Genomic DNA, 19135 nt, shown 5'->3' with positions numbered 1-19135 from the left:
GTAGTTATCAGAATAGCCTTAAGGGAAACTTTTCAGCCTTGTATGGTTTGATTTTATTTGCTTCCCAAAGGAAATCTCTCCTTATTTACTCTGAAAATTTTAAAAAAGAAAAATGGTCATTATTGCCTCGTCTAATTGTGGTCTATCTTCACACCATCTGTTGTGATTTATTTATTTTCCAGCGAGACAAACAGTAGTTTCTCTTCCAAAGGCAGAGAAGTTCATTAAGCCGTTTCCAAATAAGGGATCAGGCTTGACTCAACCCAGCTGGCGTTAACCAACGGCATCCAGAAATCACTGGAAATATTCCTTTTCTTTTTTTTTTTTAATAAGAGGAAAATTCCTCGCACATCCAGCTTTCGCGAGACAAACAGCAGAGGTGGACACCTGAGGCCGCAGAGTCCATAATGCCCACCTGCAGCGTGTCACGTCAAGGGCTATTAGAGCCAGATATACTAAAAGTCTGAATGAGAGGGCGGCAGGTTGGAGAAAGGAAGACAGAGGGAAAGATTGATAAAAGGGAGAGGAGGGGTGGAACACACATGGCCCCTCAGGTACAGTGTTGTATTTCAAACCCGGTTGGGAAAGAATAGAAGGGCTGTGGGTCAATAAATCACTGCATTAGCCTGCAGCTACAAAGCCTCCACCATGTGTGGGCTGCCTCCCACTAGCCACACACACAAGACGCACAAAGGACAAAATCAGAAGCTGAGGGTTTGGCCACAGGAGGGAGCTCTAGGTCACCATTCAGGTCTGTGTGATCCACCAGCAGCATTTCTCCAGGTACACAAAGAGGAAGCATGGAGGAGGAGTCTCCGATGTCACCGGGCAGAGAGGTAGGAGAGGAGTTTCACACGGGGTGGTCTGCCTTTTTTCCACCCGTTCTCTCTCAATTTTTCACATTTAGAGGAAGTGCTGCAATATGCGACGATATGATCCACCTGCTCTTCCTGCGGTGAGGAGCAGCTTCAACAACAACGATAATGAACTAAAGCCGTGGAGAGGAGAGCCCTTCCTTCTTCAAATTCAATTTGTAGCTTTTCTAGTGAAAACACTTTTACACTAATTATGTAGGTTGTACCTCTATGAATTAGAAAATCCTGCTATATAATTCAATTGAAAATAACTGAGAATGTGGTATTGAAATAAAGTGTTTGTTTTGTATTTCTTATCTATCTTTTTTTTTGAGGACCAAACTCAAAATCCAGTGTACTTTCCTGTGTGTAGTGCATCATTGTGGCACATCGTGTTAAAATTTCCGATCTATGCATTTTTTTGCAGTTTTTGTCAAACTTAAATTTGTGAAATGTTCATTAAAAGTCGCTTCTAAACTGCATTTTTAAAGTTAAATCTTTTTTGAGGGGAAAAAAAAGCTATCCAAATGGACATGTCCAAATGTGAAGAAAACAACTGCAACCTAAACCTAACAACTGGTTGTGCTGCTCTTAGCAGCAGCAGCTAAAGTCAACTATATCAAAAACTGGCAGCGCCGTGGAGAAAAGCTGCTGAATTATTTACGTTCAGCAATGCTGAAGAGATTCCCAGCATGAACAGCCTGTTCAAACTGATTTCACAGCATCTCATGCAGATTTAAGACCGGGCATTGACTAGGCCGTTGTAAAGCCATTCAGAGGTAGACTTGTTGGTGAGCCTTGGATCACTGCTGCATAACTCCAGTATAACTGAGTGCATGGTCATGAACAGACAGACCTTCAGCATCTTTTAGTTACATCGATCCAACCAACTGCAGAAAATCACCTTGAAGCAGCCCCAGATCATCACACTACCACCACTATGTTTGACTCTTAGCATGAGTATGTTAATTTTACTCCAGATGAGACGGCTATCAACACCTAAAGTTCCCCTTTTGTCTCATCAGTCCACAGAATATTTTCCCAAACGCCTTGGGGATTGTAGAGATCTTTTGAAGAAACTCTCAGCTGGACCTTTGTATTCTATGTGGTCAGCATAGAATACAAAAGTCTTTGGTCTTAAAACTTTCCCATGAGGCCATTTTGACCTGTCTTTTTCTCATTATTGAAACAAACATTAACCTTAACTGGCCTCAACTGATGCCTGCATTGCTAAAGCTGTGGTTCTGGGTTCTTTTGAGACCTCCTGATTTATTCTTGGAGTAGTTTGGTTCTGGAAAGGCTCATCTGTTCCATGTTTTCTCTGTTTATTCATAACAGCTCTCACTGTAGTTCTGTGGAGACCCAAAGCCTTGAAAATAACTCTACAACCCTTTTCCCCAGGGCTAGGCGTGTACAGATGACGTTGTTTATGTATTTTACTTCTAGTTGTCAAACAGGTTTGACTGAAATGATTTCTTGGTTCTACGGGTCTGGCACTCATCACACCTGAGCGTCTGTTGTGAAACTAAACCCATGTAACAGATACTCAGAATTTAGTTTCTAAGGGATATTTCATATTACATAAAACTAATGAAAATGACTAGTGTAGTCCATTACTGCATAATATTTAAAAAAAATTTTAATTAAATTGCTTAATTAAGTTAGCTTTATGTAAACTAACTTATTCAGCTGCATGACTATTTTAGGGCCAGAATTGATTGCTACTGCTCAAATTTATTATTTTTAACTAAGATAAGAAAATAAAGGTCTTTTGAGTTCATGCCTCTCACACACCAAGACACTTAAAACGAGTCAGAACCAGACCTATTGTGGACTCACACTCTGGGACTCCATCATCCTGGTAGTCCGACACTGAGGCGTCGTCTGAAGGGGCAGAACGTCCGAGACTGGAGCTGCGGTTGTCATCAGAGCCCTCATCGTCCCTGGAGTCAACTGAGCATCGCGTGTGAAAAATAAGACAAAGCGCCATGTAGAGTAGAAACATTTTAATGATAGGGATTAACATTTTACTCACATCTTGCTGGGAATTCCTGAGGAAGCCTGAAAAAAAATTAAAGAAAAAAAACTTCAAATCAAAGGTCTGTTTTGTAAATTGTGCTTTTTATATTTTGTAAAGCACGGCAGAAGCACAACTTCAGAAATTATTGCTTCCTGTTCTGTGCCCCAAAAAGCCACAGGCTTTCTGTAACACAGCTGAAGCCTTTTCCCCTGCAGTGCAGACAACACAAGCATCCGGAGTCAGCTAGCAGAGTTCTTGCAAGAGTTTCACTTTTTGTGAAACTCGTGATGTTCCAGGAGAATGTACATTAAAGCAAAAACAAGATTCAAAGAGCAGATTAAAAACAGGAATTGTTGCATGAGCTCTTTAGCAAAAGTAAATAAGAACGGGGGGTTGATGTTGGTGTCATTAGATTAAACGAGTTCTTTCTAATTCAGACTGTATTCAAAGCAATTGCTGCCCGAGTCACAATTTTCTTTCTGCATTAACAGCAAATGTTCAGTAATGGTGCCGTGAAGTTACATCGTCACACTTCAGCGGCTCAGTGTCTGCGCCTCTAGTATTGGATAATTTCAGGATGTATAAGGCTACCTTGCATGAACGACCAGGAAGTTATTCAGCAGGACCTTCCGCGTCTCCGCGGCGCTTTCACTCAGGTCTTCATCCTCAAGGATCTCCGTCACAAACAACTCGCAGTCTGCGGAGCACAGAAACATTAGAAAAAGTGTGTAAGGAGAGCCACGTTTGGAACAACATTGGACTATTTTAAAAGTGCAACATCGTTTTTCTAAGAGAATGTTCAAAGGTAGCAGAGGCTCAGCAAAACTTGCTGCAAAGTACATTATGGGTATTTGCCTGTTTTTACATAGAGATAACAATCTGGTTAGTTGATTCAGGTCAGATGTTATTAGTCAGAGCCTTTACCTGGAGTTTAAATCAATATTACACATTTTGAATGTTCCACAGAGGTCAACACATCAATAGAAGAAGAAATTCCCAAAAAACACCACCACTTGAAAATTGGTGTTATAGACACTGCTTAATCTGACTGAGCCTGAACTATTCACTGAAGAAAGATTAATAAAAATGTTTCACTTTTGATGTGAAAGTCTTTCTGAAACATACCAAAAAGATCTGCAGCTTTAACTGCAGCAGAAAGTGGTTCTAAGTGAACAGAGAAGTGATTCAAGTGGTTCGGATACAAAAACACATCTTTCATTTGTAAAGAACTTAAAACTCTGGATTCATTTTCTTCCACTTCACAACATGATAGCAACGTGGTTCTGGTTGACATCTTGCTGAAGTTTGTTTTGGTCTTGAAACATCTTAGCTGGTCAGAGTTTCTTAATGACTATACAAGCTTCAGACTTTACTCTTATGCTTCATCAATGTGTCTTTTACACAATTATCTAACACATATTTCAGTCCAGGCAGATCTTCGTTACACAAGTACTGCATCCATTAATTTTCGGGTAATGATCAGTCTAATTTATAGCATAATCCCCAATTCTTTCCATTTTGTTTGGAATATTAATTTTAGTGTTAGATTGCTTTCCCAGTAGAGCACAAAGCCTTCCACCTCTATTGTCAACCTAGTAAAAATGTGAAAAGCCACAAAACGACTAGCATAATTTCACGCTCAAAAAAATGAAAAATGCGATCCTTATTTTAACTATATTTATCAGAAAAAAAAAAAGTTACTGTTTTAAGCCAAATCCCCACAGAGGACCGATAATTCTAGTTGTCCTAAAGAATTATTCTAAAGAGATTATATGTTTAGGGGTTCTCCTTAATTTTTCAAGTTAATCTCAGTAATAAATTACTTATTTTGTAATCTATCGCTTCTTGACTTTCTTAGATATAAATGTGATTGTAACACTTAGGCTAATTTCCCCCACCCACACTTCAAAATAGGACAAACAAGAAAATATGTCAAAAACGGTACGTGTGGTTCTTCATAAATCAAGAAACTGCTACAAGAAAAAAAAGCAACTTTTGTAAACTTGCTAGTATCTGGAGTCGGAGAAATTATTGTAAAAAAATTTAACAACTGAAACAGTGACAAACAATGCCCAATGTGAACCCCAGTTCATCTGTCCACAGGCTGCAGTGGGAAGAGTGGCTTCCCCAAGTCTCCACTGAGTTAAGGATTTTGAGCACATCGTTACCTGAGAGGCCAATATTAGCTGTACTTAGCTACGTTTCATGTTGCTTAAATAGGGGAGAAAACCAGAACCAGTTTCTTTCTCTGTTGTATTAAAACCAGCTTTGACCTGGAAAGTTGCATCACAAATACACACAAGACTCTTCTTTATGATGATGAAGTCAAACAGGTCGGTCCAGATCATTTATCTCGATTCAATTTTTTTATATCCTCCTCCCCACGTTACACAAATAAACTAACACATGCAAATGACCCCCAAGAGCACTGCTCCTGCTAGCTTGCACCACATGCAAATGTAGTGAATACCAGCTTTATGGGGACCGCTTACTGTATGTGACGGCTGAAATTGAAAGGTGAACTTGATGGTAAAACTTTGATACTGAGTCTGCTTCTGGTGAAGAAAAAGCTTCTGTCAAAGGAAGTCCCTCTCAAATTCATTGAACTCTCTTTGAACAAAACACTAAAAAAGAAAATCAAGTTGTTGTTGAAATAATTCTACCTCCTCATACTGTACTCTTCAACAATTCGATTTAAATAGAAACGAGGTTGGTGACGGAATATATTTTAACAGGAAATGAAGACGTTACCATCCAAGAGTCTCCGGATCTCGTGTGGGATTGTACCCATCCCTGGTTTTCCCGAAATGCGATGTGCACTAGTTGAATCAATACTCCTGTTCTGTCTTTCAAATCCTTGATGACTTTACCCCAAAAAGCTGCCTAGCTTCATCTAACTTCTGACATGCTGCTACAGCTCCCCCGAGGAACGACAGCCTGGTCCTGGCAGAAAGACTCAAACCATCAACTGGCACATCAGCTAACCACCTGAGTCCTCCTGCACTGAAACTAGACTTCCGTGCATGCATCTAGATTTGCACATGGGGAGGAGCAGGTGCACAGACTTCCTCTGCATTTTGGTTACCCAGAAGAGACATACGAAGGTCTGATTCATAGTGAGAAAAGGTTTCTACATTACAGCGCTGTAAAACTCTTGCCTGTTGTTTGTGATTGCTTAAGAGTAAACAGAAATATGTACATATGTGTACCTAATGGGAACTCAAAATGTAAAACTGTCTTTTAAAGACTAAATACTCAAACCAGATTTCCTGGTGGTGGTTCTGAGGAACTGCAGCGGTAAAAGCATTTTCATATTTTCCACCATTGGTTTTCTGGAAGCAAATTACAACAGGAGAAAAATACCTAATTAATAACTAGTGTTCTTTAGCAGGACAACTACCTGAAACATATAACCAGAGAAATGATCGATGGGTTGCATTAACGGACATTCGTGTGCTAGAATCAAAGCTGTACAATCTATCAAATTGCAGTTGTGTATCGTCACCTTCCTACACTGGCCTAAGACATTTTTTGCCAAAAGTGATTTTGGCAACAACAACAGCATTTTTTAATGCATAAAGATTTTTTAGGTAAAAAAATAACATCACAAAAATTATTCAGGCCATTATTTCAGGAAGGTGACTGCTACAGTAAATCTTTAATGGATGACAGTGATTGCCATGGAGTTTCAGAATGAGCTTATTATGAAATGTGGCCCATAAAAAAACAAAACAACATATTTTTAATTTAGTAGTCAGGTTCATTTAAATTAATTCAAATCTCATTGTAAAGTTCACTCCACAGAGAGTGGTGTATTTCAAGCATTCGTTTTTTCTCATTTTGATCAGGGATGTCCAAAGTGCCATTCAGGGACCATTTGCCGCATTTGAACTGATTCTGTGCAGACACTGATCGCAATTCAAAAATGTTACATATTTGGTCTGCCATTTTACATGTTTCATTCTGTTTTTTGTGTAGTTGTGTACATCCACAAACATGCAACAGTTTATCTCAAAAGCTGGCTGGTGATCACTCATTCATTCAGTAGACTACATACATCAAGCCTTCCGAATAAATGGTGACCCAAAATGAGCCTAGACAAACTGCACACAGCCACAGTCATAACTTTTAGTGGGGCTAACATTTCTGGATTTAAAATATATTTTTAATGCACATATGCATGTCTGGTTTTTTTTATATATATATTATTATTGTTATTATTGTTTCACTACCTCCAAATCATAGCCATTAAAATTAACAAACACTTTAAAATGCATCCCCTGGTGTGTCATTAATCAATAAAACAAAACGCATTGACTGACATAAATCAGCTTCTTAATGGTATTGTTAAGTTCTTGAGATGAATTGACAACACAATCAATGTGGGATTGTTTCACATATATCATGTTACTGACCTTTTCCTAGTAACTTCCTACAACCTTTGTTGACAACACTCAGTACTTTTACAGTTTGCTAATATGTAGTGGATCATTTTAATTACATTGAACTTTAACTCCCGTTGACAATTAGCAGCTCCAGCTTAAACGAGTAACGGTTTTGTCATTTTGGTTTAGTGACACCATTAGGAAACACTTTTTACCATCTCGTCACCAGTTAGAAAATAAACAGTATCTTGGCGTTATTATACTTACTTCACTCCAACTTAATTCGTCACATTTGACCTGGCAGAAGCGGATAATATCCGCTGAATTGCACTTTTATGCTAATATTAGCTGGGCGGTTAGCTAGTTAGCTTGGTTTGATTAGCTATAGTTAGCTTGTTGACTAATGACGGTAAACGACGTTCTTCTTTGAAAGCTTATATTCAGAATAAGTTGAATTGTTTTCACCTCGAGGTAGACTAAAAATACATACTATTTTTGAAAATAGATTTTTTTACATTTTTATTTCTCGACGCTCAAGTTCGTCTCCAATCCCAGCTTCCCATTCGGGAAATGGCTAAAGGGCGATTCCACCTAATTTTTCTCACGACCTTCAGCATCTTCAATTGACTGTAGTGTAAAAACTACAACACCTAGACTCTTCAAACCTGGGCTATTCGGGGTTATTCTGCTCTAAGAGAAGAGCTTTTAAAACCATGTTTGTTGATTTGTGAAACTTTTATCTGATTTGTGAAACTTCAGTAAAAGTTGAACTGACTTTGCACAACGGCACCAACAGTGTCATCTCTGTTGAGGCCAGTTCTTCCAAACAGCAAGATTGTTGCTCAAAAAGAAGAGGAGAGAAGGATAAAAGGTGCAGAGAGATATGATTCCCGCCACAGAGCAATTCCCGCCACAGAGCAAGAGCTCTCAGCAAACTTACTCGAGGGCAAGGTGTGTGGATTAAAAACCATGTGATTACCAGTTGCTGGTAATCACATTACCAGCAATGTGATTACCAGCACATTGCTGGTAATCAGCAATGTGCTGATTACCAGCAATGTGATTACTGGTGATTACCAGTTGCTGGTAATCACATGGGGTCATTGTGAAGGACCCCATGGATGGATCAGGAGAAATCGTTGACATTTGGTTGCCATTGGAGCCTTCAGAGCCCTGAGTATCGGAAGTTTAAGAGTGATTAAATATGTGGTGTTAATGTTACGCGCCGTTAAAAACTACAAATGGCCACCTGTGATGACATCATAAAAGAGCGTCAGTCTCAGGTAGTCCAGGTGACTTTATGATGAAGTCCATGCTGGAAGTTTGGTGATCCTGAATAAACCAGTGACGATGATACAGTTTGACTCTTTTCAATCATTCGACAGTTTGATCAAAGCAGGTCTTTCTTGTAAATGAGGTCTTGATCGTCAATAAGACCATTTATATAAATAAAGGTCAAATTAAAAAAAAAACATTTACAATGACAATAAAAAAGCACATTAGTTACATCACAATGTCCGTTTGCTGCATTCAAGTGCACAGGTTCTCAAAAGTTGTCAAATTGTGAAACACCGCATCACATGCAATTACTGTTACAATAAAGATAATCTTTATAGTAATAACTTTAATATCATAACAATCCTTAGTATGTCTTTGGCTGCAACACTTGTTATTTATATTAGTATAATATTAATAGTATTATTACAAAGGATAGTTAAAGTCCAGCACTTTGTATCACGTTTTAAACTGCTAGGAAATACCTTAGGTTAACCTTTATAAAATAGCATCTAAAAATGCTATTTTAATATTCATTTTACATAAACAGCTGCCAATATTTAAAAGATCAGAACCAACAAAAATGTACAGATGTTGAATAATTTTAAAGGTTTCCTGTTGTTTGTGCTACTCATAGTTTTACTGGATTAAATTTCTTCAGTTAACATTTAAAACTCTGCTGCATACATTTGGTTTGGAAAATGTTATAAGATACTTAAAGAGTTGAAAAACAACCCTACTAAAATATAAGGCATTCAATAGTGCGTTGCTAGATTTGAATTACTTGGGGAAGTAATTAAAAATACAATTAGATTTACATGTGTATTATACAGTGAATGACAATAATTTGTTTAAAGAAACAGCAGAATGGTGTATCTGAAATTTCAACATGTTTTCTCATAAGGATTAAATAGAGTTATGCAATATAGAGCTGCCTCAGATTAAATATAAGAAATAAATACCAGGATGATGTTTCTACATTAGTAAACTGTGTAACAATCCATGATTTATGATGCAATTGTTGTAAATATTGCACAGTTAAAGCTTATCTTATAAGTAAACCCAATATCTTTTCTGAGTGGGTTTAATTAATCCTGACTCCTGCGACTTAAATTTTGTGCATCCTCAAATTCAACAGAAATAAAAGTGACAGGGATGTTTCAGACGACACATAAATGCACCGCCACCAAAGTGGTTCCTCACTGCACTTGACAGGGTGTGGATTAATAGTTACGATTACTACTGGAGGCTGAACTGCAATGAATTGAGCCAGCCTGGGTTTTTAAACACACATTTGACCCTTGCAGAGGAGGCAGTGGTCGTGGAAGCAGTCCATAACAGCAGAACCGGTGGCCCAGGCTATTGTTTTATTGATCGTGTATTACTGAAACACAGGAAAGAAAGCAATCAAGTAAATAAGTCTCAATCCTTCTCTGCTGACGTTGGCAGTGTGTATCAATCACTGATGGATGCATGTAGCAAAAAAGTGATCACTTAAATAATAGTCAGTGCCTTGTAAATGTAAACATACAGCCGTTAAGCCTGTTCATTTTTATTTTATTTTTTTTTTTTTGACATCACAACCTTAAACTTTAATCTGCTAAATCCTAAATCATACGATTGCAGCTCTGTCTGTAGGCTTAGTGCTATTGTTCTGCTGGAGAATCTAGCAGGTTTTCCTGTTCACATCAAGCTGTTTTGTATGGAAGTCCAAAAATCCAGTGAATGTCTAATCGAAGCAGAGCGTATTTTTCTATGTTATCTGTATGCCCTTTATAATTTATGGCATTTCTGAGTTTTTATGGCCTTTACATTAGCCTACCTTAAATGACAGATTTGTGGAGTGCAAGACTTAATACATCAACAGACAACTTATCGAGGACGCTTCTTCATAATTAAGATAAAAATGTGATGTTTGACTTATTTTGTAGGGAGTTTTTTTTATGTAGAAGGCTGTCTCATGAAGGCCTCCTTCCTTGTCACTTCCCAACAGGAAGCCAAGGGGTCAGGGTGAGTTTGAATCGCATGTCGGGATTGTCCCCACGCTGACCTGTGCCTGACTGGCCTCACAGCAAAAAGCCCCTGTGAAGGTAAGAGGAACTGGGGTCCCCTCCCCTGGAAAAGAGGTTCCCTCCCCTTGACAGCTCCACAGAGCCCCAGCCACCTGCCTGCTGGGCTGGCCCCCACATAAGAAAAGGGAAGCTCTTTGTAATCCGACGGGGATTACACCACCCAACAATGCGCCACTGAAAGAGCGACAAAAGCCCTGTATCAAACGCTGCTGAGGGGGAGCGCGGCTGTGATCTCCCACTACTACCAACACTGACTCCTCAGCCACCTCTCATCTCCCCGAGAGGCTCTTCCCCCGCCGCCCGCCCCGAATGCCTCTGTCCTCCTTCTGCCCTCTTCATCTCTGGGATCTGGCCTTTTATCAGCGCATTCCTTTTCATTTGCATTGCAGCATGGGGAGGGATGGCAGGTCTCTCTGATCTGATAGCACCAGGAGAGAGAGAGAGAAAAAGAGAGAGAGAGAGAGACAGGAGGATCCTCAGGGCATCATATGTGCATCCTGTCCTGCAACACACACGCGCACACACGCATTCAAAAACACCACGCTGCATTCTCCAGATAGGCAGGGACCCTTCTGCAGTCCAGAGGGACAAATAAAGCACTCGTGCCTGTCTTTAAAAGATCTGTTTGTCTTTATTTTGAAGAAAAAAACTACAAAGGCAAGTGAGTCTGACATGTGGAAAGCTTCAGTTAATTCTGAATGTGACTCATTTACACTTTATTTAAATGTGTCTGTCATAAATGTTTGTATTGCTCAAGGGAATAAGAAGAGGCATTTTACCAGTTTTTCCTCTGGTGGACTCTCCTCACTAGCTGATCTCTGGCAGCAGCTGATTCCACTGGACTTTATTTAGGGGTATCAGAGAAAGAGGGACAGAATGTACACCACATTCTAGATTTTTAACTTCCACTTCATAATTGATGATGCGAGGAATATATTCAGTTAATTAATGCAATTTTCAGTGAAAACATCAGAAATGTTAAAAATTATAAACTGAGAAATGAAAGGTGTTAAAGCAGAAATTAAAAGAATAATCATTTGTGGTAAAAAAAAATAAATAAAATAAACTGAATAATTTTCCTTTAATTTCACAGTTATGCACTGGAAACCCACTGAAATAATTGGAGGTTTGAGCTCATAACAAAAGTTCAAGTGTTGTGTATTCTTTGAACATTTGTGAAAAGCTCTTTTAAAAAAATAATCCTGACTGGTTAATCTGAAGTGTGACATTAATTTACTAATTTTGTTTTTTTTAGTTACATTTGTTGTAAATGTTTGCTCTACTCTTGCAGATCAAAAGAGGCAGTTTACTTTTCGGATATCCCCTAAACCATTGCGTTCCCCGTCCCACCCATTGCTCAAACATATGTCAGTGTGAAGGAGAGGAGGCTTTTGTTGCAGCAAAGTAAAGGAAAGACAAAAAAAAAGAAAAATCCCAGAATAGATAGATGGAGGACACAAAAATCTGAGCCTTCAACCTGCTTCAAATTGACTGACTTGGTTTGTTACCACAGCTCAGATCAATGTTAGCCCTGAACGCTGTGAATGGAAAAATCATTCGGATTCTATTATGTTAGAATATATGAGCCATTTCAAAATATTAATTCAGCATTACTTGAGGTGTCTGTTAAGGATGGCAGTTAGAGCTCGCACTGCTTTGACACGACTGAGCGATTACACACCTCTATTACACGTGATGTATGAATGTGTGAGAGGGACCTATTTTTCACGACCGAGACATTGTCCCTGGAGGGAGGTGAGAATACGGCTCCCCCCTGAACAACTGGCCGGCTGCAACCCGAGAACAGAGAGGGGAAGAGAAAGGGGAAGCGCAGCACTATTGGTATTGGTGGAAACCGCAAAGACGTGTCTGCATTTTGCTTGCCTCTCCCCCCCCCTCCCACCCCCCCGTCCCTCTCCTGTCCAGTTAATTGGAATACAAAGCAGAGCAGGGTCGATGGGAGAGCGGCGGTGGCGAAGATGAAGAGGAGGAGGAGGAGGAGGTGTAGCCGCTGTCTGTCTCCAGCAACCTTCACTGCTCGCTGGAAATTGACTGTGGAAGCAGCAAGCGAGACCGACACACTGTCACTGGTAAAATGAACTGTCACCTTGCATTTCTCAACCTCCTGGCAGCGTCGAATTGGCCGCTTTGAACCATGCGACGTGACACTGATTGAGTTCTGGTTTTCCCCTCCTGGGCTCCAAAGGAAGCAGGCCGCTTTTAACACCAAGCGCGCAGGGCTCTCCACACGGAGAATCCCTTCAAAACGCTCACACCTTCCTTCACCACCCCTCATTATTTCATTGTGCTGCTTCGTTACTCTGCTTCTCAGCTAGTCTTGTTGTTATTTATTCATTTTTTTTCCCCCCTACTGTGTGCAGTCATAGAAGTCTGACAGGGACGCAGAGGAGGAAAACTATTAGGGGTAGCCATTTGGATCCTGGAGGCAATCCCAGGGAGTATTAAGACGTTAACCCAGGCCAAGTCACTTGTCTCTCTCAGTTACCATGCTGATGGAGTGGGGAAAGGATCCAGTCGCAAGGGGAGATCCAGGAGACAGGAGCTTCGAGTCAGCTGCCGCTTCCAGGTCCAATCGAGCCTGACTCGAATGGGGGATGGTTGTCAGGAGCCTCCTTGGCTGGACTTTAAGGAGGCTCAGCGCCAAAACAAAGGGGAAAAAAAACAGAAAGTGTGCCATCTCTACCCACACTGGATTCAGGAAGACTCACTAATATCTGTGAAAACGTCAAATAAATAAGTTTAATTATTGTAAATATTTCGTTTGATGACCAAATATTGAACTTTGTGACTTTCACATTATTTGCAAAAATATTCATATCCCTTCTCACATGTTGCAGTAACATTGTGTGGTGTTCTTTTGGGATTTTATGTGATGGGCCCGCACAAATTCATGCATAATTGTAAGAATTGTAATAGCTTTAGAAGTTTTGGTGGAAACAAATATTAAAAATGTCTTGTGCATTTGAATTCAGCTGTGAGTCTTTTATATCTTCCAGCATTGTGCACATCTATAGAGCCCAGAAGTCCTCCAGGATCTTACTGGAGAATTTTTATATTAGATTTAGATCAACTTCCTTCCTAGCCTCCAGTTTGTGTGTGCAGCTCCTCCAGAGTTACCATGACTCCCTGAGGTTACGTCTGGAATGACTTCGTCCATTGCCCAGTTCAGGTCCTCAGGCATGTTTTTCTAGAGTTTCTTTTTATTTTCAGATGACAGATTGAACAGTGCTCTCTGATATGTTGCTTTATTATTTTATAACGTAATTTTGGTTTAATCTTTTCCCCAATTACCTTCCTGACTTGTCCACCGTGTTCCTTGGTCTTCATGATGCTGTGGGCTTCACAGAACAACTGGATTTATATTAGACACTGGTGAACAATAATTAAGTGATTTCTCTAAAGGAAGGTTGTGGCACTGAACTTTATTTAGGGATCTCAGGCAAAAAGGGTCCGAGTATATAATTTTATTTAAATACCTTTTTTTGGGGCAAATACCATTAAAAATCATGGATCATTTTTGTTCTTCTTCTCAGTTATGTGTTTCTTTGCATTGCTCTGTCTCTCAAGCTCTCCAAGAATACACTGAAGTTTGAGCTTGCAATGTGACAAAATGAGAAAAAGTTTTTTCAAGAGCGAAAATTTTGGCAAGGATATAAAACGTGTCACATTTATTGTTCCCTAAAAGAGTTTGCTCCTTGGCTAAATTCTGCTGCATTTGGAGGATGACAAGACTTTATTTCATAGAGCTGTATGCAGGAAACATACAGATTTAAACTGGTAAATTAGAGATGAAAATATCAGGAAGAAATGTCAGTCCAGATTTGATTAAAGCAAGCAAGAAATTTCATGAATACGGAAAGAAGCTCTTTATTTCTTGTGTCCTAAGTTGACCTCATCAGACGTCTTTATCCAATCAAAAACTTGGAAATAAAAGATATTCCATGTAATCTAACATCTGACAAAAAAAAGCATTACATTTCGAGATCAAAGACATTTAGAAAGCTAAAAAAATATATTTCAATTAGATTCTATCAATTCAATTGTTTTTATCCAGATTGCTAGATTATTTATTGCCGCCTTTTATTCCTGATGTAGATCACGTCCTTTTTTCTTCCTAATTTGCCAATTTAATTCAATTATTTAGAATGGCTATGAACTAAACAAATTGAAATTCTGAAGTGATACGAAGTCCAACTCCGCATGACTTTATCGCATTTGACTGCAAAAGGACAAATGGATTTGATCTAAAAACCCCACATTTGATACCTGCCACTAAAAAAAAATCACCTCCGCGTGGCGTCTCTCGGATGACCAGCCCCCCTGTCATGCCATGAATACTGGATCCAGTTTCCTTTGAAGCCTCTGGGACCCCGCCGAGTGACATGCGACAGAGGAACTGGTAGAAATCCACGGAGGTGAGCCTGGCAATAGACTTGTAAAAGAGCCTGCAACAACTGCAAGCAGCGTGGGGTACAAACAGCACCAGGCTGACCTCAAAGTGCAGAGGAGGGCAGAAGGGGGTGGGGGACATGTGAGCGGATAAAGATGTGCAGGTCAAACATAGATAGATGCTGGTTTTTGTTGTCGCCCGCTCATTCGGGTGTTTGCGGTTCTATTTGTGGGCGTACGCCGGGGAGGACGATTGCTCTTTTCTCTTACCGTCCTCCGCTCCTCTCCTCGTCCTGCGTCCTCCTCCATCAGAAAGCAAGGAGCCCCGGCGCTGATGGGAAGGTGAAAAACATCCTCTTCCTCCTCCTCCTCCTCTCTCCCTGCTGAACATCTGTCTCCTCGGTGTTGGCTGCGCCACCGACTCTGACACCTCCAGATGGAGAGCCTGCTGGGAGCGCTGAGGTATTACCTCCAGAGATGGCAGGGATCACACCCCTGGAAAGAAGTCCCACAGTTGCTTTCTGTACCAACTCCTTCCTTCTTTTTTTGCTGTTGTTGTTGGATCTGTCACTTCCCCCCCAAACCCCCCAGACTTGCCCTCTGGCTTTGTGACTCATCTGATGAGCAGGCTTCAGGCCTTGTTAAGAAATGCACGACATCAAACGTCTGAGCCCTTCTTCTAATTTACAGTAATGGCTCGTATGGTATTTCAACTGTAAATTCTATTCCAGGAACTGAATTAATTTTTAATACAGTTGTGAAAGAACTGCAGGCTCATGCAGATGAATTTCAAACGACTGCAGATTTCCATTTCCTAAATGCACGTTTCCCAGACGCCTTAAAAAGATTAAAGTTCACACAATCTTGGTCGTGGCCCAAAAAAAAAAAAAAAAAAAAAGGAAAGCGCCTGAACAGTTTATTAGTGCGACTATTAGAAGCAATACCTGTGAAAATCCAGAGCGTAAAAGCTTGGGAGTTTGCTTCGCCAGAGCCACTCTGCCGTCTTGACAGATGGACTCTGCATTCATTTGTGCCTGAACTCTGAGTGAACCTCAGCATTGGAGAAGAAGGGCATCAACAGGCCAGAGCTGTTGGGGCAGAAACTGTGTGCGTAAACCCATCACCCAGAGCAAATATTGAAACTGTGCCTCCCTTCACAATGAGAGGAAACAGGGCGGTCATGTTCTGGGAGCCACAGCAGCCACTGCTCGTATTTAAAATGTGTGTTTTTATTTCTAAAATAACATTTCACTTAAATTCGGCCGGATAGAAACGGATTTGTGGTAAGAAGTGTCTCAGTTGAATTTGGGTAACAAATCAAGAGTGAGACCCGACTTCCTGGAGTTTGTTGTCATGTTTAAAGCCCCTGGAGGTATTTTGAGGTGAAAAGGTCACTCAGAGATTCCTCTTGTCACATTATGCAAGCTGACATTGTCGGAGTCAAATAAATTCAAAATCTACACAACAAATTAGAGATGTGCCAATCAGGCTTTTATTGGCCATTACAGATTTCTGGATTCTTGTCAGAGGAAAGCAGAAATCCAATTATTTTATTTATTTTTTTTTCATTTGTCTTTCTAAAGCCTATGAACACATAACAGAGAAAAAAATGTTAGACACAGGCAGAATGCAGTAGAAAATTGAGGAATTACAACACAATCCAGTTTTTAAAGGGCGTGTCCCTAAACTTTATCTGATTTTTACTGAACTCCACAAGTGCATGCTGTTTGTTGAAAGTTGCAGGAGTTTTGAGCTTCGACGGGTTTAATAAATTGTGTAAAAAAACAAATAAAATAAAAAAATCAGATCTTGTTAGCATTTGACTTGCAGATCACATGTCAGAGACAATCAGGGAAAAAATCCTCAGATTGATGCATCTTTACAAAAATCTGTTCAAAAAGATAGGTCCAAACTAGGCTAAATATGGGGACATAGTCAACTTTTACAAACACAAAAACTGCGATGTTATTCTGTAATATTTTATAGTCTTTATTAAGCTATATCATCTGAACAAGTGTTGGAAAATACCCTGTAAATAAATAGTGCAAAACAATGACACTGAGGAGATCAGTGACACAACACAAAGCACAGCCTGCATGGGCTCCTGGCGGAGAGGTGAAAATAAAAACATAGAAAAACAAATCGATGTTTTTAAGAAGCACCCAGTTCAGAGGAAAAGCAGCAGTCAGTCATACTCCTGGTTGCTGCTGGGATTCACAAGTCCACAAGCACTCTGAGTATTTATTTTCCGTGGAATGGTGAAACCCAACGTGGAAAAAGTCCCAGCACAGTTTACAGTTTCTCCCCTTCAGTGCTGCTCGGGGTTTCAGAGGGTTTCTCCGGTGGAGCGCTGCTGGCCAGGACGCAGCCGAGCTTCTCCCGCTTCTTCTGCTTCATCCTGCGGTTCTGGAACCAGATCTTCACTTGGGTCTCGTTGAGCTCCAGGCTGGCCGCCACCTCCACCCGCCGCGCCCGTGTCAGGTACTTGTTGAAGTGGAACTCCTTCTCCAGCTCCGTCAGCTGCTTGGTGGTGAAGTTGGTGCGGATCGCATTGGGCTGGCCCGGAACCCCGAACTCCGACAGAACAGCTGTGGGGAGAGATGGAGAGAGGGAGTGGTGGGGGGGGGTGACGGGGTGGTTTGATGGATGGAGAGAAACATGGAAGTCATGGAGCTGAAGAAGCATGAGAGGTGAAGACCGGAATGGAAAACGTGAGGGTTGAACGCATTGCTTTGGGCTGCGCGCACCAGTGAAAGGAGCCACCGACCTGTTTTAGGGGGGTTCCTCTTCACTCTCATCCAGTCGAAAGTTTTAGAAGTTTCCTCCACATGCTCCGGGTCATTCTCCCTACACTGGGCCGGTAGCCTCCTGTAAACACTCTCTGAGTACTCCTGCTGCCGCTGATCCGGATACTGCACGTACTGGCCTGGGCCGCAGCAGTCCCCGGGGTAAGGAGCCACGCTCATCCCGAGAGGCGATACCTGTGCGTGCGCGAAGCTTCGGTCCTGGTCGGGACCGAGGCCGAACTGGTGGTGTCCGTACTCCAGAGGCGAGCCGTACGCGGGGTTTCCAGCCGCTGAGAACTGCAGGTCCAGACTGGCGTGCTGCTGGTGGTGCAGCGGGACGCTCGGCGCCTGGTGTGGCACCAAACACCCGTCCGGTGCGTAACTATCACTTGTTGCGCAAGAGTTGGACGACGCGTACCCGTGGTTTAAATTGGAGTGTCCGGCTTTTGCGCTGAAAATGTTTGCTCCGCGACTGCACACCGGATAGTCTAAGTAGGAGTTCATCCTGGAACCTGGGCCTGGTGGAGCTGTCTCAGACCTGATCGGGAGCGAGCCGTCATCAATGGTCGCTCCCTGTGCCCTGACCTTAGGTAGCGTGTCAAAGCTGTAAAAAGAAAGAAAAAAAAAAGAAAAAAGAAAAAACAACTGCCTTCCATCCTCATATCACCTTCCTGACCACACCACGTGACCAGCCAAAACACCAATGGCATAAGAGCCACAGCAGTCCGTCAAGTCTGCAGGCTCGTCCATCAAAGGGCCGCATTTACAAGACAAACGCCTCAATCAGAGCGGCTCGTCTATCTGATAACGACGCAAACACCAGGACACATGCGCACCAAAGAGGAGCATCAACAGAAGAAAAGGGAAATAACCTCAACATGAATCATGATCAAACCAAGAAGAAGAAGAAGAAGAAGAACAGCACCACATCTCCAGAGATTAAAAAAAAAAGACGAGGGTATAATCAGTTTAGACAATAGCAGTACATTTTCGACAAATTACAATCTTATTAATTAAAATAATTCAGAAAAAATTATATGAAATAAAACACTAATAATACATAAATAAATAAATAAATAGATAAATAAATAAATACAATTGAATATAATTTGGTTTTACTGCATATACGATCTGATGGTTTGTTTCACATATTATGTTTTGCTTCCAATGCACTGATGACAGCTTTGTATTTTTCTGTTGTTGTTCTCAGAGTGATTTTTTTTGTTGTTGTAATATTCTTCATTTCAATTGTTTTTTTTTTGTTTTTTTTTTTTTTTTTTTTTGTTGCTGTTATTTTTTTGTTTTTGTTGTTTTTTTGTTGTTGTTGTTTTTT

General features: G+C 40.8%; 2 protein-coding genes across 3 annotated transcripts in view; both read right to left on the bottom strand.

The window, feature by feature from the left end:
* skap1 (src kinase associated phosphoprotein 1) overlaps positions 1–5863 on the bottom strand; it is a 40670-nt gene extending 34807 nt beyond the window's left edge. The window contains exons 1-4 of one of the 2 annotated variants that reach the window (XM_055043251.1): positions 5626–5863; positions 3466–3571; positions 2890–2915; positions 2679–2807 (exon numbers count right to left, since the gene is read on the bottom strand). In XM_055043251.1, the coding sequence (XP_054899226.1) occupies positions 2679–2807; positions 2890–2915; positions 3466–3571; positions 5626–5665 (301 nt within the window). In that variant the 5' untranslated portion in view covers positions 5666–5863. The remainder of the gene's footprint in view (positions 1–2678; positions 2808–2889; positions 2916–3465; positions 3572–5625) is intronic. The other variant, XM_055043252.1, reaches the window with a different exon arrangement.
* Positions 5864–16485: 10622 nt separating this feature from the next.
* hoxb1b (homeobox B1b) lies at positions 16486–18776 on the bottom strand. The gene is made up of 2 exons (XM_055042796.1): positions 17784–18776; positions 16486–17604 (listed from the first exon to the last, which is right to left on the bottom strand). The coding sequence occupies exons 1-2, from the start codon at positions 18304–18306 to the stop codon at positions 17309–17311; spliced, it is 819 nt and encodes a 272-aa protein (XP_054898771.1). The 5' UTR covers positions 18307–18776; the 3' UTR covers positions 16486–17308.
* Between the last annotated feature and the right edge of the window lie 359 nt (positions 18777–19135).

The sequence above is a fragment of the Poeciliopsis prolifica genome, unplaced genomic scaffold, assembly GCF_027474105.1.
Source record: "Poeciliopsis prolifica strain line A6 unplaced genomic scaffold, Auburn_PproV2 SCAFFOLD018, whole genome shotgun sequence".
NCBI lineage: Eukaryota > Metazoa > Chordata > Actinopteri > Cyprinodontiformes > Poeciliidae > Poeciliopsis > Poeciliopsis prolifica.
This window is presented reverse-complemented; position numbering and strand designations above follow the sequence as displayed.

Excerpts from the sequence above, each read along its gene's own strand:
- hoxb1b (XM_055042796.1), bottom strand. The coding sequence starts at position 18,306 with ATGAACTCCTACTTAGACTATCCGGTGTGCAGTCGCGGAGCAAACATT. Across the intron at positions 17,605-17,783 it reads GAGGAACCCCCCTAAAACAG|CTGTTCTGTCGGAGTTCGGG; the intron begins GTCGGTGGCTCC and ends CTCTCCCCACAG.